General features: G+C 43.5%; 1 protein-coding gene across 12 annotated transcripts in view; it reads right to left on the bottom strand.

Moving 5' to 3' along the window:
- UNC13B (unc-13 homolog B) overlaps positions 1–27828 on the bottom strand; it is a 228072-nt gene that overhangs the window by 180676 nt on the left and 19568 nt on the right. For all 12 annotated transcript variants that reach the window (XM_080371269.1, XM_080371259.1, XM_080371267.1 and 9 more), the window contains exons 2-7: positions 20445–20474; positions 18228–18327; positions 13663–13780; positions 12543–12666; positions 4043–4113; positions 864–921 (exon numbers count right to left, since the gene is read on the bottom strand). In XM_080371269.1, coding sequence (XP_080227395.1) covers positions 864–921; positions 4043–4113; positions 12543–12666; positions 13663–13780; positions 18228–18327; positions 20445–20474 — 501 coding nt within the window. The remainder of the gene's footprint in view (positions 1–863; positions 922–4042; positions 4114–12542; positions 12667–13662; positions 13781–18227; positions 18328–20444; positions 20475–27828) is intronic.

Here is a 27828-nt window from a genome sequence, read left to right as displayed (position 1 = left end):
TGTAAAGATCCTATAATCAGCCTAATGGATAAACAGCCTGCAAAGTGAAATATACATGCCTTATAGAATTTGTAGTATAAATAGGATAAGTAGGATAAAATATTTGTTCAAATTGAGCGACTTGTATTTTATTTATGTTTTTGCCAAAAGTAGATAAGACATTTATAAGAGGCGTCACTGAGCTTTAATCTGTTGTACATTAAAAGCAGTGTTTCAAAAATCTAAATTTGCAAACCATCAGATACAGTAGGTCCTAGGTTATTTTTCCATCCATGTTTTTAGAAGCATAAAAAGATGCAAGATGAGATAAGCATAAATTAGTAAAAATATTTTTCAATCATCAACACAGCACTGAAGAGTATTATCAAAGAAATTAGGCATCAAAGTATACAAGTCTCTGGTGCATTTTGAAAGGCTACTACTGGCAGTACCTGTCTCCATCTATTCTCCTGCTCTTGAAATTTCATTAAAAAGTCATAAAAATATTATTCAACACATGATATTTAAAGAGAACATTGCCTAACTTAGTTATATGAGAAAATGTAACATTTTCTAACTTGCGTCAATATTACAAGGGTCTGTCAATCTAGGTGACTTTGAACACATTTTGTGTTCTTATTGCACATGAGAACACAAACAGGCTAAGGCTCAACGCCCGATTCCACTTTCTAGCATCAGAAGCTTTAGACCCAACACTTTGAGGGTCAGGTTTTCATAACCGACAAAATACTGGCTTCACAGAGATTTACGCACTTCTAACAAGAAAACATTTTTCAGAAATATCATCGTTTCATAACTAACTAGGGAAATAAGAAGTACGTTAAAAGAGGAAAAAAAATATCAAGAAAAAGAGTCTAACTTACAACACTGGGAGGCAGCACTGGGCAATGGTTTCTTCCGGACCTCCTCCTGAAAGGAATACTAGAGGGGGGGAAAAAAGAAGGAACACAGACTGGTAAGAAAGTAATTGGTAACTTCGTGAAACAGCTTCCAGAGTACAGCATGCCACACCTAAGACAAAACATCCCTGGTAGTATCAAAGCATTAAATATTCTCCTTAATATTCACATCCAGACACACTCCCAGAAGTCTCCTCTTTCTTCGTGCCAAGACCAGGTGTTGAAATGTGCACATCTGGTTAAGGTAAAGTCTGCTTTACTACAAACACAGGCTCTGTTCTCATTTGTGAGACCTCAAATTAGACACCTAAAAGACTGGATTCTCTACACCACTGTGATGGGGAGCTCAGAACGGAGAACATGCCCAGTTCACATTCAGACACTCAAGCATGGCTTCAATGGTTCAAAACTCACGTGGGCTCACAGCAACACTGCAGTAGGAGACTGAAGTAGTTAAATAATTAGTGTGCCCAGCAGGGCAGTAACACAACGTTTGCCCAGCAAACACAAACTGTCCTGTGGTCCACTGTACATCTAAAGTGAAGAATTTTTCAACTCATTTAATACTAAATTAGAGAACACAGATATTTCAATTAGCCAGCTTTGACTTCTTACAAAGCTGTTTGTTACAGCATCAAAGCATTCCCTAAGGGAATGCTAGTGGGTTTACTTTGTTATTCTCCTCGTATTACATAGAGATATGAGAAAATTAGGACAATTCAGTGAAATAACGAGAACAGTCTTTGCTAGGGAAAAAAAGGTCTGACGACAAAGGAAGTGGCAAGCTTAGCAACCTGGTGCTGCAATCTGTGCAAAACAGGGCCAGCAGACAGCCTCTCCTTGGATTTGGTAAGGATTAATCACCAGTTCATTACATGGAAGGTGACAAGCTGCAGACTTCCACTGTGGCTACCTTCCAATCTGTGTTATTTAAAACGCGCAAGTGATCCTGAAAGGTGGTTAGCCTTATCATCAAACTGCCAACTCACCGAGTTAATCAGGATCGTGAAAACAAGAACGGCTGGATCTCACAGCACTGACTGGTTGACAAAGTAGTGAAAGGAAGTCTGTTGATGAGCAATTTCAGCAGCACAGGACAGCAATGGATTCTGAATTATTATACTCAGAGATCCAAAAATTGCGGTAGTTTTTTTCCTTTTCAAGGCATCAGCCCAACAGCTATCAGCAGCCCCAAAATCAAAACTGAATATTAAATGTTTGTAGGAATAGAGACTGCAAAGTATTTTTATGACAACATACAAACTCCAAACGAACCTGTTTCTCAAATACTGCTGTGCAACTTCAGTCTGTTCATCCACTGTCTCAAACAGAGATAGCTGAACTTAATGCACAGAAAAGAAGATAAAAGGCATATAGTTGTCCTGTACTAAATACCACTATGCAGACTAGGACTCTGCAACCCAAAAGCCATGCAAGAAGGTGAGGTCTGTAAAGCTGAGTGGCATACAATGGAGGAATGAAGATCAGTCATTCAAGGAGGAATGAGGATCAGTCATTCAATTTCCCCAAATAAACCTGCCTCCAGCAGGTTTCACAACATAGAGTTTGTTTGCTGGAAGCAAATAAGGTACTTCTTCAGGCAATGCACAATTAAGGTGCTGAATTCCTTTGCTACAACATAACTGACCTGGGTGCTTTTCAAAAGGCTGCGGACATCCACAAGTGTTAAATGCAAAGATACTGCCTCTGGCTCTGCAAGTTCCTGAGCTACAAGTCTCTGCAAATCAGGGGAATATGCAAGGAAGACACCATCCCCATCTGGGTTGCTGTCAGACGTGGGACAAGATGAACCCTAGGTCTGGCACCACAGTGGTGTTCTATTTTTTTTCCATTTTCTCACTGATGACAGTGAACATCCATAATAAGTCTGAGACCGTTGGGTTACAATCACAGAGACAGGGTTTTGTTGCTAGTATTTGATAAAAGCATGCACATGGATGGCACTCCAGGGGAAGAGGAGTCTCACTGTGCTCTGGGTACCCTTCAGCAAGCACCAGTGCAGCGAGGAGTGCACTAGGGGGCTCTTGTGCTCCACCGAAGTCCCTGGCACAGATTGCTGCTACAGCTCACAGAAGCGGGGTCAGTAACAGGACAAATCACAGATCAAGCTTTGCATCAACTCCAAGGAGGTTCTCAAACTTCTAGGAAGGCAGGAGAGGTTGCCCTCAAGCGCTTATGTTTTTATCCACCCAAAATATTGGTCTGTTCTGAGTTAAGAAGAAAACCCACCTTATTACTCTTCATCTGCACAGCAAACTGAATGACCCACATAAGGAATGTAAAAGAATAGATGAAGGATCCCAGAACAAAAACCTCCTAAAGTCACTGGCTGAACTTTTTTCAAGTTATCTTGCTAGGGAAAGAGACACACCAAGAGTTTAAGCAAGCACCATGTTCCTACTCAATGATGTTGGCATCAACACATTAGTGTTTCAGGGATTTTTTTGAATGCTAAACTTCTGATACAGGCATTAAGATGTCAAATCTTATTTTGCAAACAGTATGAAATGTAAATAGAAGTTTTAATCATGTAACAAACTCTCAAAAAAAAATTTGTAACTTTTAGTTTATAGCTGTTGAACCAAGAACACACTCCAAAAAAACCAGGAAACCAAAGCCATAGCTAGCGGATTCATATAAACTGAGCCATATAAATAAAAACAAGATTATACAAACTATGGCATTAACATCTGGATTAGGACATAATCTAATAGCTCTCAGCTCCCAGAAAGATGCAGTATCTTGCCTTGATTTCTTCCCAGAGACAGCCAACTGCAAAAATGTCCTTTCTGGCTTGGCTTCTCAAATACAGAACCTAACCACAGCTTGTCAAAAGCAGTTTCACTCTCTTCTGAGGTAAAGCATGGTGTTACCTTTCCTTTGAGTGTATGCACATCAACAAAACAGTTCCCATTATTCAAGCACTTCCAGCACGTGGGAAGAAGTTCGTCTCCTTAACACCAAGAGTACACTTTGGGAAAACAGTTCTGTAAACAGTTCACGGAAGACTTGTAAATGACGAACAGCTAGTAGTTACCTTAATCACAGGAATGCCATATAAAGAACCAAAACAAGTTATAAGGCACTCAGGGCTATATTCATCTTTCAGTTTAGATATTTACCTCGTCATCTCCCAGTGAATTTATTTGTTCTAATTTTCTGGTCCAGTATCTGGCCTCTTCTTCAGGGATATCTATACCAAAAGAATAAGTCACATAGTCTTTACTAACCAGACAAACTTGCATTTTATCGCCAGTAGCATTAAAACAGGGAGGGTATTCCAAGACCACACCACAAAGAAAACACGTGTTTTAAGGTAGTAGGACTGTCTTATTTTAGCACTTAGATTGAAAATAAATACTGTAAATAGCAACACAGTTCAAGGGTTTACATTGCTTTCTTGTTTAAAGCTGATTAACCAAATGCACACTGCACAAAGGTAGGAAAGAGTAAGACAGAATAGTTTGGATTTAATTGAAGTATTAGTTTTATGAAGAGCCATTTCACAATGATATTCATACACTTGCTATATGCTTCGTAACACATAGCAAGATCAAGGGCCTCTTCTGGAGGCTTTTATAACCTCAGAAGAACAAGGGCTCCTTTTGAATAGCACATCTTTCTTACATACCTGGTGTAACACACATTAAGTACCAAAAAAGAAATGGTCTCTTGTTTTCCTTTGCAGGTAATAAGCCAAATCTTTTGAGGTAATGAACAGTGCTACAGGCAGTCATATTCACATGAAAGCACATTCCTATTTTTGCACAACACCGCAACTTCATTGTGAAATGAATCACAGCAACCCTTTTTACCTTCTAGAAGATATACCAAGTTGATGACTGACAGCAAGTAGCAAGCATTATCACCTTTATTTTGGTAACTATTTTCTATTTCACACTTTCAAGTCATATAGTGTCCTAATGGTTTGAAGGGAACACAGACTTCTGCCACTCAATTTCATCTCTCAGAGTGCACCCTTGGAAGTGCAGATGAACTGCTGTGGAAAGGTGAACACAAGGCAAGTTAGGTACCAGCTGTGCTTAAGGAATAGAGCAAGGTGCACACAGCACCAAGGGAAATAGCCCACTGAAAAAAAAGCATCGATCAAGCTTTCAATCCAGGAGAATTAGGTAAATTATTTAGGGACAGGGGAGTGTAAAATCATTGGAAAGAGGGGGGGAAAAGTATTGGTTTGGATTTTTCTAGCCACTTGACACCTCCCTGACTGCAATGACTTCTGAAATTTGGCTATTCATCGTCCAAAGCTGCACCAACGCAGAAACTTCAGAGCTGATGCAGGAAGGAAGTGGAGGGACTGCTCCAGGTAGACACCAACAATAACCCTGCAAGCTGACAAATGAGGATGAGTATAATACCAGTTCAGCTAGTTTTCCCATCTCTTATAATTGTTTACACTCTCAGGTCCCTCATTAGGAGCCAAGTTTACATCTAACAAGTTTTCCTGCAATGAACTGTACCCCATGAGCACAGCCATAATGATATGCTACACTATCTGTTGGCAAGAGTGAGCGAAGTAGGCTGTGATGATCTCCTGATAAAAAGGTGGTTCTAAAAGTTACAGCCACCACTACTCCTGAGAGAAACAAGAACAAAATTTATTGGCAGGTGAGTATTCCATTGGGACCTACGATGCTTTCAAAGAGGACCAAGTATTGCTTTGTTCTTATACTTAAAGGGTAATCTGTCCTACATGTGTCCTCTCTCAGCCACACACACCATCATCTTACAAAGGCAGTGACCCCAAAACATCTGGAGATAATAGTGGCCAGGTACCAGAACACGAACTGCTTTCAACAAGAACAGGTAACGTGCCAGATTCAGTGGAATTTGGAGTTTCAGGAGTAGGCATTTCTTTGGACTATGAATTAACGTCCACACCTTTGTAACAGAAACACCATTGTATTTTTATGCAACTAGTCTCACCCAAACAAGGGGAATATAACAGGCCCCACTTGAGAAAGCTTTACGGAACTGGAAACTTAGAACCTGACTCTAGAAAACCTGCATTAAGTAGAAAAAAAGACAACCTATTTGTCCTTGCTTGAGGGCAGAGCAAATTAATTTATTTTAATAATACACACAGCTAGTTGCTCTTTCTGATGCACAGCACGTTGCTTTGTTGTTACATGGTATTAGAAAACAAGGCAAGAGAAACATGAGAGAGCCTTCCACAATTACAGTAGTTGCAGAAAAACATACATGCTTTTGATCATCAGGGCTGCAGATCACAGCTGCACAGATTTATTAGATGAGCTGTGGACAAATTAGGGATGGTATTCAAAGGAAATCTGGACAGAACTGATCTGGAAAGATGACATCAATTAATCGAAGAGCTATCAGCATACAACCTGATGAGATTTAGGAGGACAAACTCCAACAAGGATCTGAAGCAATGCAGACATCAAAGCAAAGCCTATGGAATTTTGCCTTTGAAAGCCATCATCACTTCTCTGAAAGATGAAGAAAAACTCACAAACAGAGGACTAATGGTCAGAGTCAAAACAGCTCAACCCTGGAGCCTGAAATCAAGACCAAAGAGATCTAGGAGGGATGAAGCAACAGATTACCACCAACATTGAAGCCTCAGGGTAGGCTTCAATGCTTTCCCATGGACCACGGTTTAGTGGCACGCCCAGGCACCAAGAAGCACCATATGTCTCTTGGATTTGTTGCTCCCATCTCATACCCAAGGCACCCATTTCATAAATGGAGCTATCCGATTTCTAGTGCAGGATTGCTGCTATTCTATTGAAACAGCTTCTTACGCAAATCAGAGATAAAAATCTGCTATTGCCTAGATACTGGCTGCTTTAAGGACATCACCTTGATCTTAAGAGAAGCTCTTGTCATCAATACTAATGGCAGCACAGTTACTGCAAAGCAAATCTTAAATATGAAGCAACTGGCCTATGAACTTGAGTTGTTACCTGGTCAGAAGAAGGAATGACCAATGAGACAGAATTCTTGATTTTTTGAGGAAGCAGTTCATAACTAATTTTTAGTTTCATGATCCATTTGTGTCTTGCCCTGGTCAGCTGTTTTGTTGAAGCTGGTTCTTTGAAACACAGAGAACAGAAAATCCCTAGTGCTGAGATTACAAACTGACTGCTTTCAAGGCCATGTCCACTGGCCAGCTCCTACATCACTGCTGACCTTTGATTACAAGTACCATTTACTCTGCTACATTAACTTTTGCTTAAAGATAAAAAGCTGAACTAGTCCAAACAGATGCCATCTGATGCCAGCTCAGGATGCTGCTGACATCATGCTTTGTAAACAAGAGGAGTAAGGCCATACGTCAGTGAAACAAAACTGCTGAAGAACTAGAACTGAGAGGAGATGGGCAGGTAACTTCACCAGCTTTTAGGGCTTCTTAATTTGATGCCAACACAGAAATGTGGCAAGCCTTACTGTCCTTGCTCCTACTGCCATCTTCAACTGGAAGCTGAACTCCCTGTCTTCTCTGGGCCGCTGGTGTCAGGGAGCAGTGAGGTCTGGTTGCTCCCTAAGGAAGGGGAAGCAAGGGAGATCCCATGGCTGCCAGGACAAGGGACTTACTAGCCAGGGGCCCATCCCACAGCACCTGAGGAAGGTGAGCCGGGCAGGCCCAGAGATCATAGCCAGGAGCCCAGGTTGCCAGACAGGTTGGTGGTCAAGCCAGGAAGTCAGTCCACATCTGGGCCTGGATCTATGAGGTCCACCAGCAGGCACAGACACAGCTGCAGCTGAGGTGGGAGATCAGTAAGCCGCACAGCACCACTCAGGATCAAAGGCTAGGAGCTAAGCTGAAGCGGGTCTCCTGGGTCCACGAGCAGGGGGGTATGAGTGCAGGTCCCAGGTGAGGCTAATCAGAGCCATTAAAACTTATCAGTGCACCCAGGGCCATGCCACCTGGATACACTGCACCACCACAGAAATGGGGACACAACAGCACAGAGACTTACCAGGCTGTGGAAGGAATTAGTGGAGAATTTGCTAGATCTATACAGGTGACTTCACTCATAGTTAGACCCCCCCTCAGGTGCCTAAACATAACAGTATTCCTGTTTACAGATCTCTATCTTGGCAGTAACTAGGAGTTTCAGCCCTAAAGCTTTTCTTCCCCTCGGGCTTGGTGGTCCTTGCTCTAGTCCTTGCACATCACCTTCTGCCACCTCAGTTTTTTCCAGGTAGCAAGTCCTGGGCTGGGGCATCCCTCAGGTCAGCATGAGTGAGAACAAGTGCTGGAAGCAGAAGCGATACCCTTTTTCTCCCCACTTTCCTACAAGCCTTCACCTGGCCTCTGTCTCTTCTCAGCCCCAATTTCCTCCCTTTCAGAAGTATGGGAATCTTCACAAGTCCTCACTGAAATAACTTCGCAGAGCCGAGCGTTTCTCTTTCTGTGCAGTTCCCAAGACACAAAAACAACAAAGCATTTACTCCACCTGACGGCCGGATGCAGATCAGCATGCTTCTAGCCTGGGAGCGGTGAGAACACTAAAAGCATTTTCACTCCAATTATCCACTAGAAACAGCCTGGCACAGATCCAAACTGCTATAGATTAGTCGCCAAAAGCATTTTTGAGTACTCCATCCTGTGAGGGACTTGCACATAGCCACTGCACTTCTGAAAAAGGGGGACAGATTAAAAGTGCTTCCAAACAGCAGTTTTACACTTGAAAAGCAGCATTTTGGAAAGTCTGTGCCAGCACACATTCACTACAGCAAGACAGTAATAGCGAGACTGTCTTCTCCCTACCAGCAAATTTTCTAAACCAAACAAGAAGATAAGCTGTCTCTCTTCCTTGATATGCCTATCTTGTTCCTGAGAAGAAACATATGATCGGTGGAGAAACCTGCTCCAGCCTGTCTTTGCTAACAACCACTTCCTCCCATCAAGAAGGCAGCTTATTGCCATTTTAAAAGACTACCAAGCATAAAAATGCTTTGCACCCTAGGGGTTAATATCAGCTCTCACTAACACTTCACATTTCAAAATGCTCACGCCTTGCTGCACTTTTATAGAAGAGGATATTCAGTCATTCTTCTTCTGCAAGATTGAACATTTAAGAACATAGGGCTGGCAGAGAACATAAGATGACAGTCTGGTCCCCAGCCCTGCAGTCCATTGCACACAGATGCTCACTGCAGAAGGGCCCACAAATCTGCTCTCTTTCCTATACATGGCAAGCTAGTGTCACACTAACGAAACTACTGAAAAAAATGCAAGGTCTGCATCTGAAACATGCAATGGGACACATGGAAGACATACCAAGGCCACCACAGATGTTCTTTGTCCCATTGGAAATCTGGGCATTAACAAAATTTAACTCCTGGATGACATCAGTAAAGTTTACGGCTCTTACTAGCCCTGTTAGGAAATGATTGCTTCCCAACTCTAAGCCTGGTAAACTTTTAAAAACAACTTCATATGAAAAAAAAAAATATTCTCTAAGTTGCCCTCATCATGTGCTACCACTAGCAGCATCAGCACGTTCTGCATTTCAGCTGTAGCTGTCGCCAGTCTCCAGAGTACCAGGGGAAGACACAACAGGGAGAAAGAATCCTGAACATACCAGGTGGAAGCAGATGCAGAAAACTAATCCTGGATACATACAGTGCAAACAACAAACCAGTTTCTAACTTCTTTGCATATACAATCACATTTTACACCAAAGACTTCAGCTGTTCTGGTTTTCAAATTCATTTATTCTCTCTTACAATCCCTTAAAAACTTCTCAAGCTACACCTAAATACAATGAAACACTTAAAATACCTGGGGTACTGCATCTGCATGCATCATCTAACCTGAATGAAACAGAGCAGCCAGAAGGGATAGAAAAAGCTCGGAAGCACAGCCAAACAGAATAACACACAATCTTTTTTTAAAGCTGCTATCCCGGACAGCTGTATTTTACCAGACCTGGAAAGCAGCACAAGCTGTATATGCACATGCAGATCACTCTGGTTCTCGTATATCTACAGTAGCCAGGAGATCTTCACCTGGGAAACCAAACATGATACACAATGTTCCCAAGCGTCACTCCAAACATGCTGTTATTAAAAAATTGCCTCTACAGCAACAGAGCTGCTGACTTAAGAACTTACATGGCAGATCAATGATTCATTTAGTTCTCTGGGTACATTTAAAGCAGCAGTTCCCAGCTCATATGACAACAAAGTCTTAACATGTGGCGCACTAAGAGTCCATAATGCTGCCCTCCACTTAAAGGGAAACTGAACTGCAAATGCATCGAGATACGGAGGTAGTGCTGCGAGCTGAGCTACCTCTAAGTCTCGCAGTACTGCAATGGCTGGGAGACAGAGCCTCATCCATCTTTCAGGGCCCTTCTCTATCCTAGAGGTGATGGCAGGAGGTGTTCAGTCACTGTGTGAAAGGAACCACTGCTGGAGAAGGAAGGTGGTAGAGGTAGATGCTATCTTCTAGAGGAACGTCCCACACTCTTAGTGGCTGCTGCTTTGCAACCTGCTTCTGACCCTGCCATGGCAGGACAGACTGAAAACGGAGAAGACGCAAGAAATGAAGAGCAGCAGAAGCCTTGAAAGAGCTAACTGATGCACCCATTCTGGACAGGCAAGACAGCTTTTCCCACTCTAAAATAAAAACCCTTCAATACTGACTAACAGGAACTTTGCACTGCTGTATTTGGTACAGTAAGCAAAGGAGTAAGTAATAGATGCGCTTTAAATGATCGACTGTGTTAAAAACAGAAGAGCTGCAAAAAGCTGGTTATTTACTTCATGTTTTCAGTTTTCTACAGAAGTCCTATTCTCAAAATTCTATGTACTATAAAACCTAGTATGTTTTAAAAAGCCCAAAACAAACAGAGTCCTGTGTTTTGAGTATAGCTGTAGGGAGAAAACACACTATTACCACTATTAGCTGAAATACTCTTATTTTTTAAATTCAGATGCTCTAACACATAATGGTTTACAGGGAGTACATTTTCTTATACTTGAAAAAAATAATAAAAAAAAAAATCACAAGAAGTAATGCAGTCCAAAACATCAATTGCACAAGAAAGCAAATTCTCTTTTGGATACTCCCTCAATACACAGGGAGAGACAGGAATTTCACCTTTTTCAAAGCAGAGCCAGCTAACAAGCAGCCGTGTCAGAATGAACTTGGATGAGGAGGTAGCAGCTGCAAGCCTTGACTTCAGCTAGTATGCTGTGCCCCCTCCCTCCCAGAAGCCTGAACACTTGCCCCAAAGCACCGATGTTCCACCTCACGAGGAAATCAAGTGAGCTGTACTTCCCGTTAAATAACAAGCAATTCCAGTAATGAACTTCCCATTGATGGGGTCACAGCAGCAGTGCATCACCAGGACACTTTCTCGAGGAAGAGGGATGGCTCCAGACCAACTTCAGACAGCTTAGTTGTCAAGGCAGGTGTCAGACACACTTTCCCCTTTACACACTGGACTGTGGTTAAAGAGCGGCGCTTATTACATCCATGAAACGCTGCACTCGCCCCGAATTGCACCATCCAGGAGACCGTGCACTCAAAATAGTACACTCAAAGCGTAAGATACAATTTGTATTGATTGTAGTGCTGCAGGGCCAAAGCCTGCATCCTCCTTTGCACCCTGAAGCGGGGTATGAGACTAACAGATGACCTAACTTTTTTCCACAACAGATGGCAAATCCTGACAGTTGCTGGCCAAATGCCAGTGGGTGCACTAATGTTCCACCTGTGCTTAGAGCATGATACAAATTGCTCACGCTGCTAGGGGCTTGGGAGCAAAAAGCAAGCAACAGGCAGAGGGGGAGAGATGAGCTTCACAATGACAGACAACTTTGAAACACTTCATTGCCCAATGCAGAAAAAAACCCACCACAATCTCCAAAAACATCATCTCTCTTCTTGGTCCCAAGAGTCAGCTAAGAGCTTGAAAGAGCAGCTACGTAAGCCTTGGATGCATTCTGGCTAAGGCCTTACTTTTGGGGGTTGTTTATTTGTTTGGTTTTTTTGGTTGGTTGTTCTTTTTAAATAAAATAAAAATATTTTTCAAATAAAATCACAAAAAATTCACACTCAACTTTACTTGAGATGGGTTTGCTTCGTTTAGCTACTTTCCACATTCTGTGCATTTCAACTACAAGTAATTGCCAGAAAGGCAGTTCTTATAACATCATGTTATTTATATACTGTGCTAACGATAATATTCAGGAGCACTCAGCACTGATGTTTCACTAACTGAACTGCATACTTCTAACAGGGTTTAAGTGCACCTACCACAGAACAACTCTAAAACACGCTTGACCTCTTCTAGAGCCAAATTTGTCTAGATACAAAGAAGTTAATGTTCCCTGCTCAGGAACAAAATGTCTGACTGCACAATCCTGAAATAGTATTAATAGTTTCTTAAACTGCTGCTAGTCTAAACATTCCAGCACTGGGAGAGCTTTGCATCTTCCCTGTTTATTCTGATCTTCTTAGAAAGAAGCCAAACAGGAAACGAACACCGGCAAATTGATCTGCACTGAACTATTCTGACCGAACTGAGAGTGGACACCACTATAAAACACAAACTGCTCCCAACATACTTCCTCTGCATTGTCAGCACGCTGGGTAAGTTATTGAAATGCACTCACCGAAAGGTAATTCAAATCTTGTATCCAGCAAAATTTTGTGAGGAGTTGGGTTTTTGGTTCCACAGATTTCATCATGTTTCATTACAACTTCTGCCTCCAGCGTAGACCACTCCCCGGGACCTTCCTGTGAATCACAAGCCACAGGTGAATTTTCAAGTCTGGCAGGCCCTTATGCAGCAACTCTCACACATTTTCTAACAAAAAAGACTTCAGGAAGAGCTTTACAGTATTTACTAAGGCCCAATACCCAATTTTAATATCAAATGACATCTATTCAGCATGTGCTGGCAGCTTTTCCTCCAAATCTTAACGGCCTTTACCAAGACAGCAGCAAACACCTCATAGCAGAGCTACTGCCTTCTCAGTGTCACTGCAAAGGTAAGTCCCCAAAGGCAGGCACCAAGGAGGGACTAGACAGCCAGAGGAAGTGAGCACCAGGTAGACCTTATGGCCACACTGCTGGGCATCCACCCCCTCACCTCCCTTTACAGAACACACAAGTGCTCTCTCTCTACTCAGATTCAATGATCTTTTAAATAAATGCCCTGAAGTTTAAGGTAAAAAGACAAACATGTTCTGCTTAGCTGTAAGAACTGCCAAATTCAGTAGTTAGGACAGTTACAGACGTTGGCACAACCCATTTCCTACCTTTTCCAATTCATACTAGCACCACTACATACCTTCCAACACTGCAGCCAGAAGCTTTAAAATGGCGATGTAGACCTGCCCTGGACCTGCCTCAAAGATCGGATTGTCTTTTATCTGTCTGCAGCAGGAACTCAAAAAAATCTGAGCATCAGACTAAGCAGTCAGTCCTTAAGACTTCAGACATTTATCAATGATATGGGTTCCTTAACAGATTAAGCCCTGGTTTTTGAGTCCATGTGAATGAGATAAGACCAAGGATATGCACTTAAGCTCAGTTTTGGTCTATTGGCAGCCTCCTTCAAAAACAAAAGCAACATGATGCCAACAGACCTCCCCCCTCACCCAGCCCTCCTGACTTTGCAAGAGGAAGTTTTACTGAGGAGCACAGTCCTGGGCTGCACCACGCCAGATTTGTAACACGTTAACTATCGACATTGGAGCTGTCAAAATAAAGCTTCTGTGTCAGCTTAACCTCATCAGATTGGTGAATGGCCTTCAAAGCAATCCACACAGTCCCAACCAGCGTGTCCCAGATCAGTCCTTTGTTCCATACTTCAACGATCAGGCCCAGGTCCAGCCGATTGATCTCACTGCAATAAAAGGAAAGGCAGCACAGGTGAGAAAAAAGCAGAATATAATCTAATTAGGTTCTGCGTTACCACCATGACTATACCAGTGAACTCTTTCCACACAGCCATGTCAAGCTACAGAGCGCTTCTGGAAGGATGTGGTCAAGGTGTCCCACACTCACAGGCAACGCTAGTTTCTAATGACCCATTTCTCACAGTTTAAATAACTACACAAAGACTGCAAAATAAAACCCTGAACTATGACGTGCAGACACTGCCAGTTGGGAACTTGTCTCTGCAGCTATGTACACAGGAGCAGGAAGTGTATCTTGGGCCAAAACCTAGAGGTAAGCTGTTCTTTGTCATCAGGCACCCCATTCCTAATGAAGTGGGTGTCTCCTTTCACTTGGCAGCACAGCAACACAAGCACACTCCGGCAGGTCCAAACATGCCAGTACTTATCTGCGAGAGGAGCTGCCACATGCCAAAAGTAACAGTCCCAAACGCAGCACAGCTGCATCAGCAGCACTACCTATTGCTCAAGGCTGTGTTGCACCTCTTCTGCTGCAGCACTAACTTCTTCCTCTGTGTGACAATGACAGGCTTGGAGCCATGCGAATCTCCAGCCGCAAGCAGTGGCAATACAGCCACACGACCACCGAGTGCCAAGTTCGTGGAAATACTTATCTGAAGGTTTTCATGAACACCTTCCCTCTCGGTAAGGAAAGGATGTATCTCAAATCCACTTCTTCCCTATTGTTCATACCATTTATCCCACCCCCCCAGCCATGCTGGTTTATAATATGCCTGCTTAAGAACAGCATAGCGCTTGCTCACCCTGAACTGCGGGTAAAAGCAACAAGTAGAGAAGAATCCTGAGTCCGCCTGTTGATATGCAACTGTCCCACACTTATCATGAAGAAAGGCTATTCTTCCTACTTCTTTGAGCTCAGGACTTTCCTTTAGTGCAACAGCTAATGCCCAAAAGTAGGTATTTTGGACACACAGTGCTACTGCCTGCTGTCCTTCCTTTCAAATGTCCACATTCAGGTTATTGAGGGAATTTAAAAGCACGTTAGTCACTAATTTCTATAGACTGCCACCATGGCCCAAAAAAACCTGCTGCCAATTCCAGCACCTATTTGAGCTTTGTCCCAGAGACTTCTTACAACTTTAAAACAGAACATTCTATCTACAAAGTTAAAGACAAACTCTACAGCTACAGCAAAGAACATTAGCACCTATTTTAAACCCAGGTGTTTCTGTTCTTGTTTAAGACACAGGAATTGAGGTCAGGAGTGTCCACTACTCGGGCTACTCAGTCCACATAGTTCAAAATGAAGCTATTACACAGGCTTCTTATCAGTTTACTGCTAGCATCTTGAAATTGAGTCTCCAGCTCCCTCTGTTTGCATATGGCTACTTAATACAGCAATAACTAACAACCAGCCACCCGCACCCATCACTGCTCTGTCCTCCCACCACTTGCCTCTTGGAAGATGATATTTCTCTGATTGCACAAACCTGCAATAACAACAGAAGCAACTTGATTTTCTGCTGGCTGGACTAGCATGAGACCAGAAAGGGAAGGGAAGGAAGAAATCAGGCACGCTGTAAAGACACGTTCTTTGCTTCAGCAAACATTGACAGAGCAAGACACTGATCATATGACACCCAACAGACTTCTATCCAGAACTCCACAGGACAGGCCACCAGATAGGAACGGGGGGGGGGACGGGGGGGGACTGGGGGGACAGATTTTCAGGACAGTGGCTTTGATTGCCTTTGTGCCTCCCTTTCCCCACCTTCTGGTTAGATGCAGAATAGCTTCAAAGAACAAAAGAGCTGACTTTGGAATCTGGTGCCCCTCCTTCTCCACACGCACGCAGAATTCAAATGAAAAACACTCCTAAACTTCAACACCGATGTAATCATCACGTTCTAAGCATCAGTCTGCACTTTCACTCAAGAGGTGTTTGCTGCAAATACACAGTCCTTTTAAAGCTGCTTCAAAATTAGAAGATGTCCCCAAAGAACACATTAAAAGTGTTTTACTGGTCTGGTAAACAAGCAAATCTCAAACAACCCCAAAGTCTCAGATTCTGAAGTGTCTCAGAAGATTCTAAAGTCTCATAAGGAGTTTGGAAGCAAAAACAACAAATACAGATAAAAAGCATTTTCTTTGTTGTAGTCTGTTCTTCTACTGTGCCTCATAAAAAAGGTACACACAAATACAGACAATAAAAGCATCTTTCCCTGAGGAAAATAAACTAAAGTGTTCAAAAGCCTTTTCAAACTCCAGAAAGAAAAAAAGCAAACCAGTGAATAGTAGTATTAGAATATCAGTGTTATTTCTCCTGGGACAAATTAATGTACACAGAATCATGCAAAACACATTCCCTGCCATGTGTAATATTTCTGTTATCAACATACGAACAACTGTGCTGTTGCCTGGCTAAAGCAGGGACGATAATGGTGAGGTGGTTCAGCCAATATTCTGCTTTCATATCCCCTAGCAACTAATTACAGAGCAGCACAGTGACCTTACAGCATGCTAACTCAGCTCCCAGCTGATACTGGAAAGCAGTTCCAGGAGTTGTTTGAGGGGAAGAAGGAGGAGCAACCATGACAGCTGTCACCCAGCACAAATAAGTGCCATTCTTAAGTCACTGGTGAGCAGCCTTCTCTGTAGCTGGCCATGTTTAAAGCTAGTTCCTGTCTACAGGATGAGCACAAATAACAGGAAGAATGAGTTAGTAGTTTGAGTACGAGCACATGATTTGCCTGACAGGTACAATTCCCTGTCCCAGACCTTACCCCAGTCCTGCACCGTTTACATCAGTGATAGCCACAGCCTCTGTCTGACCAGAAACTGCGGAGTTCAGAAGATGGTCGCATTCAGAAGCACACGTGTGTCACCAGATGCTAAAGCATAGACTCCAGACTCTGTGCAGAAGCACAGACCTCACGTGCTGCTCCAAAAGCAAGGTGCCACCAGGGAAAGGAGATGGGAGCACAGCTATAACAACACAGTACTGACCCAGGTGAACTCCTCAGCCAGAGGCAAAAGCCCCCCACTTTTGGCAGAGGAGAACCAACTGCTGCTGGACTGTGAAACATACTCACAAAATCCCACGTTGGGTCTCTTGCTACAGACACCATGTAAACAGCTCAGACCCACTCAAGACCAGCAGCACTAGCTTTGACTCCACAAGATCAACACAACATCACTACCCCTGCAACAGCACCGTCCATGCCACCTTCAGAGAATCCTGGAGGTCCAGGATTTACTAACTTGAGTTCACTTTGTCTCACAAAGCTATAGAAACAAAGCAGATGCAACATATCAATGAGTCATTCATCCAGCAGCAAAAAAAACCCTCCACCATTTAAAAAGATACTGGGAAATCCCTGGCTACATGTCAGGACTACAAGGACCAGAGCAAATAAGAAGTGCCAACTGCACCAGAAACCCCAGGAGAGCTGAACTCATTCTGCTGCTCATGGCAGGGACCGGCAGCCCCTCAAGCTGCACAGAGAAGCTAGAAAACACATCCATGGGCCCTAGGCCAGTGGCAGAAAGCATCAACACACAAGAGCAGCTCTCACACTGAGGGAAGCAGGACCACCTTGTCAATGCCTTGAGTGCACTAACAATGGCCCTTAATCACCCTGACCAGCCACACTAAGTGTCCTCCACCCACAGCCTCTACCTATGGCCCATTTAAGCTCAGCTCCGGGTCTTTAGCCCTTGCCTAAGCTATGTTGTAGGTGTGCTTGTCTCCAGCTTAGCTGCAGCTTGCCCATGTCTGATCACTGACCCCATCAACCCACAGACTGACTTCCCAGCTTTCAGACTTGCCTTGTCATGGAACTGACTGGAAATTACTGGACTATGCCTGACCCTGATTATTACCACCAGATGCAGCCCTGAGCCTGACTTGCTAACTTACACTCCCAGCTTGACTTTTTTTGTTTTTTTTTTAATGACTGCCTCATTACTACGAACTTGTCTGATGAGCTGACCTCTCAGCACACGCTGGCCTGATCCTTAGGCCAGCTCCGCTGATGCTGCTGAGGTGCTGTGGGACTGGGCCCTGGCTGGTGAGGACCTTGCTCTACCAACCATCCTACCACACTCTGCTTCTGGCTGCCTGATGCCGTGGGAGCAGCTGGTCCTCACTGCACCCTGACACACAGGTCTAAGAACAGGAATCCAGGCAATCTTGTGCTATTAAAGAGCACAGGCTACTCCAGCCACTCTGTGGCACAGGCAGAGAATCTCCCAACACACATCTCTTTCACCACAGGTCAGTGTGTAACACAGAAAAGCAAATGATTCAGACTGTCACCAGACTTGTGCATTTTACCCAAGTACTCCAATTTATACACACAATAGCAACTCCGTATAAACATCATGCTGTGGAAGGACTCAACCACAAGCAAACCATCGCTGCACCATACTTACAACATGAAGTCCTGTTCCCAGCAGGGTTGGTCACCTCGCACAGCTACAGTCGTGCTCTTCACATTTTGCACTTTCAGGGTCACATATGTATTGAATTTATCTGGGAAACGAGAGGCAGAAGTTGTCTCCTTCAGTACACCCTTTCATCACATAAGCGCAACATTTCAAGGTTTTCAGTCCATAGGCTGCATCCCAGGGGGACCCAAAATGAAAAGTCCATGTGGGAAGACATCACTGGGTTATGGAGCCAAATGTGCAAGGTGTTTTTCACTTGCCATCAATTTCTCCATCACAGTTTTTTAGAAATTCAGGCACAAACAAAACCAAGCAACCATGCACTTGCAGCAAGTCAGGGACAGAGAAAGAGTATAAAATCCTGAAGAACACAGACACTTCGTGTTTAAGATGGTTACTGAAAGGAAGATGAGAGGAAGAAGAGACAGTCTGAAGGAACAGGGCCCCATCATGCAGACCACCCAGAGGGAGAAACAAACTCGCAAAACATACAAGCAAGAAGCAGTTGGGCTGATTGTATCATCTCTTCCCTTCTGGCCCAACCACTCTGCCAGTTCCAACCTGGTTTTCCAGCCATGAATCCACAAATAACTTTACAGATCAATCAGGAGCAGAAGGAAAATACAGTGATTTATGCTAAATGTGCTAAAATTGATCTGTATTGCTTGGATGACCTGACCTAGAAGAACCATGCTGCACTCACATTTTGACAAGGCGGGCTTCATTTAGACATTTTGCTTTTTATTTCAGATCTGAAGAAAAACCCTGAAACAACTTTTTTTCCTAGTTGCTGCTATCTCTTTGCTAATAAAATCAAAAGCAGCCAAGCACAGACCCACACAAAGTTTGAGTCTCAGCATCTGAGAATGAACAAACTCCCTTCGAAGAGGAGTTACCACCTTAGACCTGTCTACTAGTTTCATGAAGCCTGGAACAAGATGTATGCTAAGTAGCTAGAAAGCAATGTGCATATTTTAATACTTCGATGTTCTGCTACATCTATTCCCAGCATAAGTTAGATCACAGTCCGTTTTAAAACTGTCAAAATTTGCATACGTCGTTGCTGTGGGCTATTATTGCTTGTCCCAGCACCTAGCTTGAAATATCCTAACAGAAAGGGAGGAAATGGAAACGATACGATCCAGCAGCTCTGGAAAAAGCAGGATTCACTGCAAGCCAGGTACCCTCATATCTTGCTACATCACTTGCATCCTCCTGGGTCACTGGGCTTGTCAGTGAAACCACACGCTTTGGTTGAGTTAAACCTAGACTACAGGACAAATATTTTGCAGCCATGAGCAGGCTACTTGATTAGAGAAAGGATAAAGTACACACTATCTCCTTTCCAGTCTGGGCACTCAGCCTTCCTTCCCTGGAAATTCAAGGTCAGTGCACACACAGATCTTGACCTGACATGGAGTACGGACAAGGAGTCCTGGGAATGTTCCACTATAACATGAGGAGGGCTATATCAAGAGAATAAAGCTGAACAAATAAGTCATGAATACAGCTTTTGCTTTTGGATCAATTGCTTTGGATCTAAATGCCTGAGTAGGTGTTTTTCCAGAAGAAAACTGCTTATTCTTTTGTAATCTATACATCAGATTTCATTCAATAAATGTATTTGCCTGCTAAGGGATCCCTGGCTAGCCACTGAGGCACAGTGAAATAGTCACCTAGACTGTTAACTATTCAGTTTTATATTATGCAGACACAAAACCCAGTGGATGGGATTTCAGCCCCAAGCACAGCCATTATGGACTGCCACGTATGAGAATGAATCACTTCTGCAGCACCATCCAGCAATCCCAATCAGGACTGAGGAGGCACTGAACCCAGGCAGGCACACACACAACAGTTCTGCTTGGTGGAGATTTTCAGATCCTGTTTTTAACAGGGACAGAGGAAGGGTGAGAGGAAAGGGCAGGGTGGGGTGGGAATTGGTGACAGTAAAGGACCAAACTTCCTCATCCATCACCCGTTTAGGTCAGGTGAGCAGGGGTTTCTTAGCACTGTGATAGCAGGTCACAGCCTCAAGCTTTCTACTAACTCAGGCCGCCTGATTTTCAGGGTAGATTTTGTCACTCCTAAGAACATGAAGGAGCCAAGAGGAGGTAAATGAAAACTGGAGGGACCAGCATGAGTAGAAGTGAGAGAGGAGGTGTCAACATAGCTGCAAACAAGCAGTAAAGCATGACTTACCTGGTGGTCCTTGCAGTTTAGCTTTTTTTACTGTAAAGAGAAAAAAGGAAAAGGGGCGGGAGGTGGGGTGGGGCGTGGGGGATGGGGAGAGAGAGAGACTGTTAGTGATTTTGTCCTGCTACAGTTTCCTTTGAGTCAAAGCATCACAGGGCGTCGCATTAACTGGACAACAGCCACAGCAGAGGCCAGGTAGCTGGAAATCCACACTCATTTTTAACATTTTGCCAGATTTGGAGACAAAAACTCCTCTGTACCCCATGTCACCTCTCAAAAAATGCATTTTAAAAACAATCACAAGATTAATGTTTGGAAAACAATGTGATATGTCTAATGCAAAGCAATTTCAAAACCAGTCCTTTGCAACCAGCAGTTACTGCTGCTTAGCAAGACATCACTTCATACCACCTCACTTAAAGTTACAGACACTTCAGCAGAAATACACATTTCATTTTAAACAAAGAATCTCTCCTAACAGTGGAAAGTAGACATTCAACCACAACTTGAAAATAACCAAGCCTGAATAGCAGTTCTGTAGCATGACATCTGTAAATCAAACTAACCCACTACGCCAAACAAGCAGCAGTCTAAACTCAGATGTCACTTTCCCAAGCTTTCCTCTGTTAAATACTGTCCTGGAATTAAATTATCAAAAACAATGGTTAAAACATAAAACAGCACTAGTTCTTATCTCACCAGATGGGGAAGGTCCATGTCTACCTAGGGGAGATTTTGTTTACATTTCTCTTTGACAGGCTCATAGGCCCACTGGTATTGCTACGTGTAAGCACTAAGAAAAGACATCTCTAGGCACCAGCTAATTTTCCCAGTAGAAAACTAACACCAAGAAGAAAACACAGTTAACAAGCTAGAAAGCAAGATATAACAGAAAGCAAAAAGATTTAAAAACTGGAGTAGTGGTTTCCTCCAGAAAACAGAGCACCTAGCACCTACTAAGGGCTCACACAGTCTAACTTCCAAGATACATGTTCTAGGAAGGAACATGAAAAATAATAATAATGGCCCTTACACAATTACATGCACAGAGTTGCAATGGCGTCCACTGTTGGAGAACACCCTTCCTATTTGACAAATTCGCATTTGCAAGCATTTACAGTCCAGGTAGATGTTTGCACGAAGGAAATGCTGTACCAGATACAGCATGAGCCAGAGGCATCTCAAAGAGAAGGCAGAAGAGCTGTAGCTTTACCTGCCAAGGCCCATGAGCCTTTATGCCCAAAATAAACAGGTTCATTCTCTCTCAGGTTCAGGGCCTGAAGCATTCCTGATGATAAAACTAATGGTGCAAGCAAAATATACAGTCATGGGGGCCAGTGTTCCTGCTGACTGAAGAAGCGGATTGCTTTTTAATCTCCAAATCGGTCAGCTGAGAAACAGTCAGGGCAATCTACCCACTTTCTAGGTGCCTTTGGTTACCACGTAAAAGCAGGCATTTCATGAAATACTGCCCTGGAGCGGGCAGATACCAGATTCCCTGCAATCCTCCCCTCTCCGCATCTTTGCAAGAAGCAGGAGACAAAGGAAGAAGTGCATGTGCTTGAGGGAAGTTAGAAATGAGGAGGAGGGCAGGGGGATGCACAGTAAGCTTCAGCTTGTTTCTCTCCCAGTTCGTAACAAGCTGCGCTGTCAGGATCAGGACCAGCCATGAGACTGCAAGTTCCCCATACAACAGGTGAGAGCTGGAAAGAGCCGTTAAACACTGCCAAGACCCAGCCCGTTCATCAGCCCAGAGGATGCACCGGTCGGGTGCAATGCACAGAACTGCACTGCGCCATGCCGCTGCCCTGCCGAGGGACCACGGCTTTGGAAAGGCACAATAAGGTTAGCTTCCCTAGGGAAACTTTTGTACCCACACCTGCTCCTTCTGTCTGGTTAGAGCTCCTCTATGCCACGTGCTCAAGAAAGGACACAAAGAAGTAATGAATTCATGAAGAAGCCTGACGCACTACCAGTTAATTACTCGGAGTGTTGCAACAAAGGCTGAAAACTCATTGCTACTCCAGGGACAGGAGGACATCGAGTCACATGAAGCAGTACATTTTATAAAATGAGGTCTGTATCACAAAAGGAAACCATTCCCTAGCGCACTCAGCAACACCAAGTTTTACCACACTGTTGCTTCTGCATTGCCACAAAGCGAAAACCTGACGACAAAGTCTAGCTCAGAGATTTCCTGACTCACTCCCATTTAGCCCGCAGGCATTTCTGGGCTCTGGGGAAGCTGCATTTTTAAACTCTCTGGAAATGTTAAATTCCATTCAGTTTCGAAAGGCTTCTCTCAGCAAACTGGGCAGCACAGAAAGTCCAGCCATTCAGAAGCAAACACTGAGCTATGCTGAACCATAATTCTTCTAGCCAGCGCAAGACTGTATGGGAAGGACACCAGGGAGGGAATAAAAATGCTGGAAAATTAAAAAGGAAAGCAAGACCTAGCCCTCTGCACTGCCATGTACAAGCACTGCACAATACAGATGCGCAGAGATGCACTTGTTCTCATGGTGCATATGAACATTCATTTAATCACTAAAAAAGACTTGGGCATACGAGAGATACAGCTATTGCACCTCAGTTCAAGGACCTATTGGAAATCAGACAGACTGCACTGAAATAACCGCATGCAAGTTAGACAGATAGAAAAGCAAAGAAAACTTATGTAAACGTTCAGTTCATCCAGGGATTTTTTTCCTCTGGGAATTTCTCACCATTTGATGTTACTTTAAATCAAGAGACAACAAACAAAGTTGAAATCTTGCCTGCAACTTTATAAAAAAAAAAAAGCCACAACAGAATTCCATATGCTCTACAGCTGTCAGCTACAAAAGGCTGGAGAGTCAGACAGACCCCTGAAGACTAAGGAAGACAAATACAAGCCAGAGATTGCAAAAAAGGTCCAGAATCACTGTGGGAGGGTGGAAAAACAACTGCAGAACATGTATCAAAGTATTCTTAAACTCAGTTCTACAGAGAAATTCTTCCTGTGCACTTATCTTTCAATCAGCCTGAAGGATATTTTTTTTTCCTGACTAGGTGCTCCATCCACCAGCCAGAGAATTAAAATTGAGCATGGCAAGTTACTGCGAGGTTCAGACAACACATTGCTCAAACCTCCTCAGCAGGAACATGCTCATATTCAGTGAAAGGGAGCTGTGGCGTTCTGAACGTCTGCAGATTCGAGATCACCTTTAACATTTGCTTGCAAATCAGAGTGATGCAGAAACATGGGAGTGCCTGAGCAGATGGCGAAAAGATTACATCTAACTAAATCCAGCACATGACTTACGTGCTGGTCACTCACCACACTACAACAAAGTCTACATCCCTACACAGAGGCCAATAAAGTGCCATGGAGGGGCTGTGGGAGAAATTAAAAGAATGAAAGGATGTAGTTTAATTAATGTTCTTAAAAAGAAATGCAGTGCTAAAAGCAGAGCATTCAAAATGCACTTTCACGATCAGCAATTTGACAAATAGTTTCTTCTTCCCTGTAAAACATGAATCCAGTATTAATGTGTTTTTGAGAGCACTCTAACTTCTACAGTAACGGTCCCCAGATATACAGCAAAATCAATACACATTTCCATTTCACTCTGTGCTTTTCTCACCTTTTCCAGGTGCTCAGACTTCAGGGCACAGTGGTACACAGCACCAAGTGCAAAGGTTGCTTAAGCTACAGAAGTAAGAGACCATGGCAAACCATGCATACTACTCAAGACTAAGTCAACACGCTAAATTCACAGACTGTGCACCCTGCAGCAAGGACACAGAGTGGAGGGAAGCCAGGGCTAGACTGTGCTCTAGCCCTTCTGGTCCGTTGTATTTTCTGTAACCGAGCCTTTGGTAACAATTTTGCTGTCTGAACCGTGCACCAACAGCTACAGCATGTGTACTCATTGCAGAGCCAGAAACCCACAACCTCCTACTCAGCTCTTGAAAGCAATTCATAAAATCCATGACAGGCTGGCAAGCAGCGCAAGACTGGCACATCAAACAAGGACCACTCTGTCCCAGGCAATCTCACCCTGGCACACGAGGACCTTTCCCTCCTCTGGAAATCAAAACATTTTACATGTGCAGCCTCTGCACATCCTCACGTCCCACCGGAGGGTGAGGAACCCTTGTCTCTCCCACTACCTGAAGCCAAAGATGCTCCAAGTCGGAGGAAGCAGAGGCCATGCAGTGACCTCATCCCTGATTTTAACTCAGTCACTGGCTTTTTTCACATGATCCTTATAAAAGCCCAGCAGCATCTGAGGCATACTATTAAATGCAATTGCATGTGCCACAGCAGAAGAGCAGTACTAACGGTGTCACGAAACTCTTCTCATCCCTTCATAACTCTAAAAGAGCTGGATAAAAGAGCATTTTAACGGTTTTCCAAGCATGTGACGAAGATTCTACACATCATAGCCACCCTGGTATTCCCAGTCTGAGATGAGTCTTAAAAGAAAGGCTCCACTGCATTCTCATACATTGAGAGCTTAATTATATTCAGAAGGAAAAGATTTTCCTGAACCACCTCAGAGGCAGGATAATTGCACAGGAGGCCCCAGGGACCCACTGGCACTCACCAGCACCTCAGCAGCCTCTGCTGTAACCACAGGGTCTGCTTGGGCTCCATCTCCTCCCAGCAAAGCCCTGCTGAGCTGGGGTGCCAACTGCAGCTGAGAGATTCCTTCAGCCTCAAGGGCCATTGAGAGACAAGAAACTTAAATCACATTTATTACTTTATACTTTGTTTTTCTGCCAGGGAAAACAAACGGCTGGTTTACATATAAACACTGTTCCACTCAAGTGGGAAAGAGCCTTTTATGCCCCAGCATATTCCCTCTGAGAGTGACGCATCGGAAACACAGTGGGTACCTTCTTGTATCGACAGACATAAAAGCTGAGACTGCATTCACAGTAAACAGAGGACAACATTTTGTCACTGCTTGGTGTGAGTGGAGGGCCGGGCTAACCAGAGAATGCTCCGCTGCCAGGAGGAAGAAGAGCCACCGTGAAATACCACTTTGCTTGGTGACTGGCAGAGCAGCAACGCAGCACAGATTTCTGTTGCTACCTGCAGAATTCTGTTGCATCTACGTGCAGAATTTTTCTCAATACCCAAAACAGTCCTTCAAAAACCTGTTTGGCTGAGACAACTGTGAAGGAATCCAGATAGCCTCAACAGCAAGCCATCAGTGCCACTAAATTTATTCATCCATCACTAAATAAATTCATCCAAACCAAGAGATCCACCTGCTTTAATAAGTACTCCAGAATAAGTGGAATGGACACAATAAAAGTTTATCAATTTTTAATAGTTCACCAAAATGAAGAGAGGAAAAAAAAACCACCAAACAAAAAACCAAAACCAAAAACCTGCACTTTTACACTGCAGTTCCCATTCATGTAGCACAGAGCATTTTCAATTTGACCGCCCTAAATGGCCACAGGACAACCTCACCCACCTTTCTCCAGGCTCTGGGTACCATGTCAAACAAAGGGAAGGTATGGCCCCTCCAGCGACCAACCACATTTAAAAAGCAACTACTATCACTCTCGGATCCTGAGCAGGGGGAAGAAAAGAATTCTATTCTGTTGCCGGTGGTAGCAAATTGACCTACCCAAAGGATTTCCATTCTGGCAGATGGCTTGAGAATGAATTAGAATCCCTCCTAATTCACATGAATTAGCATCTTCCTGTTCAGATGATCTGCAAATTCATTACCTTGTCCAGAAAGCTACTAAATTTATTTGATTTACAATACATTTTCCAACAAACAGCCTTCTACCGGTCACTCCACCCTTTCTGCCCACTGGACAGTGACTGATAGCTGCTGGGACATGCGTGATTTCTTGGAAGGGTTTTCCAGATTCCTGTGCTAAGAAGAGACACGCTCAATACTAACGCTACTTAACTTCAGCACCATTTCACATAGGAAATCCAGGAAAGTACTACATGAAGTACGTATCCCAGTAACCCTCCACACTGCCAAATCTCACTAGATGCTCCCCTGTTCATCTGTAAATTCTCTGGACAGTTAAGGTCCAGGGCTTGCACGCATACAGGTGTCACAACCCACAGGCAGATAGCACTTGGCTTGTTTCCCTCCACAGCCCATACATTGGGGATGACAGATGTTTCCAGCCCTGATGTGACACTGAAGCTGCCACCTCATTCTGCTTACTAAGCTTCACCCCAACATTTGTTTCTTGCCAGAATTTTCACAGCTACAGACAGAGCATCTCACCACCTGTTCAGGCCGAACTTTGGTGAGCAGAGTACTGAAATCTACCCAGAAAAAGCCTAGCTTTTTTATATAAAGGCTACATATCATTGTCTTGTCTAAATCTCTATCACTGCCACAGCCCATGGGCATCAGAGTGACATAGCACAGTGGCAGGGTATCTGGAGTATTCCCTACTGCTGTTTCATTCACACAAACTTGTGAGAGCTAGCGGGACAACACAATGACCAATGCACACAAAACTGAGCAAACCCACAGCTAATAGAGTTTGCTGAAACAGTCAAAGATATATCTGACTATTTTGCTCAATCATCCAGTCTGATCACCTTAGTGAACCAGGTAATTTCACACCTCCTGCAGATACCATCACTTTTCAGCTCAGCTTTTGCATAAAACTTGGTAAGCGTGCACAGCACGGCTCCACTTGCATCAGAGCTTCACAATATTCTGCTTTTTCCATCCTTACCAAAGTTACTAGATAACTTACACAGAAACAAATTAAAAAGCTTCGTAGGAAACCCTTTCTGGTGGTTGCAAACATTCCAACTGAAAACACATTCTCACAATATACCTGAAACAGAGGATCAGCTTTGCAGACCCTTTGAAAAGGTTTAATTGTTGGGTTTTTTTCAGTAAAACTCAGGCCTTATAAGCCTTCTCTTAAACGACCCTGCTTCTTTAAAAGGTCTTTCATGCAACAGAAGGGGTGACAATTCAATCTACTTTCTGTGATGGTTTAATGTAGTAGGCAGTTAATGTAAGTAGGCCTCTAAACACTTTCAATGACAAAATAAAATCAGACAGGTAAGAGAGACATCTAGGTCTCGTTTACAGGTTAATCTTCTACCAGATTTGATTTGACACACTGACTTAACATCACACAGGTTTTCAACCTCCTGAACTGCAGAGTTTCATCTGCTTTCTTGTTTGTTGCTTAGCTCAAGAACTCACCTAACCTAAAATATTCCTTGAACTATTTCAGCAACAGAAATTCACAGGTGAAGAAAATGCTACAGCAATTAAAAAAATTATAAATAGTGCTGCAGAAGACACGCCAAGGGGATTGCAGTTGTGAACAGTTTCGGACAGAAAAATCAAACCGGTATCTTGATGAAACAAACTGAAAATAAAGCATC

Source organism: Falco punctatus (genome assembly GCF_963210335.1).
Source record: "Falco punctatus genome assembly, chromosome: Z".
NCBI lineage: Eukaryota > Metazoa > Chordata > Aves > Falconiformes > Falconidae > Falco > Falco punctatus.
Note: the sequence above shows the minus strand (reverse complement) of the source record. Positions and strands in the feature narration are given on the sequence as shown.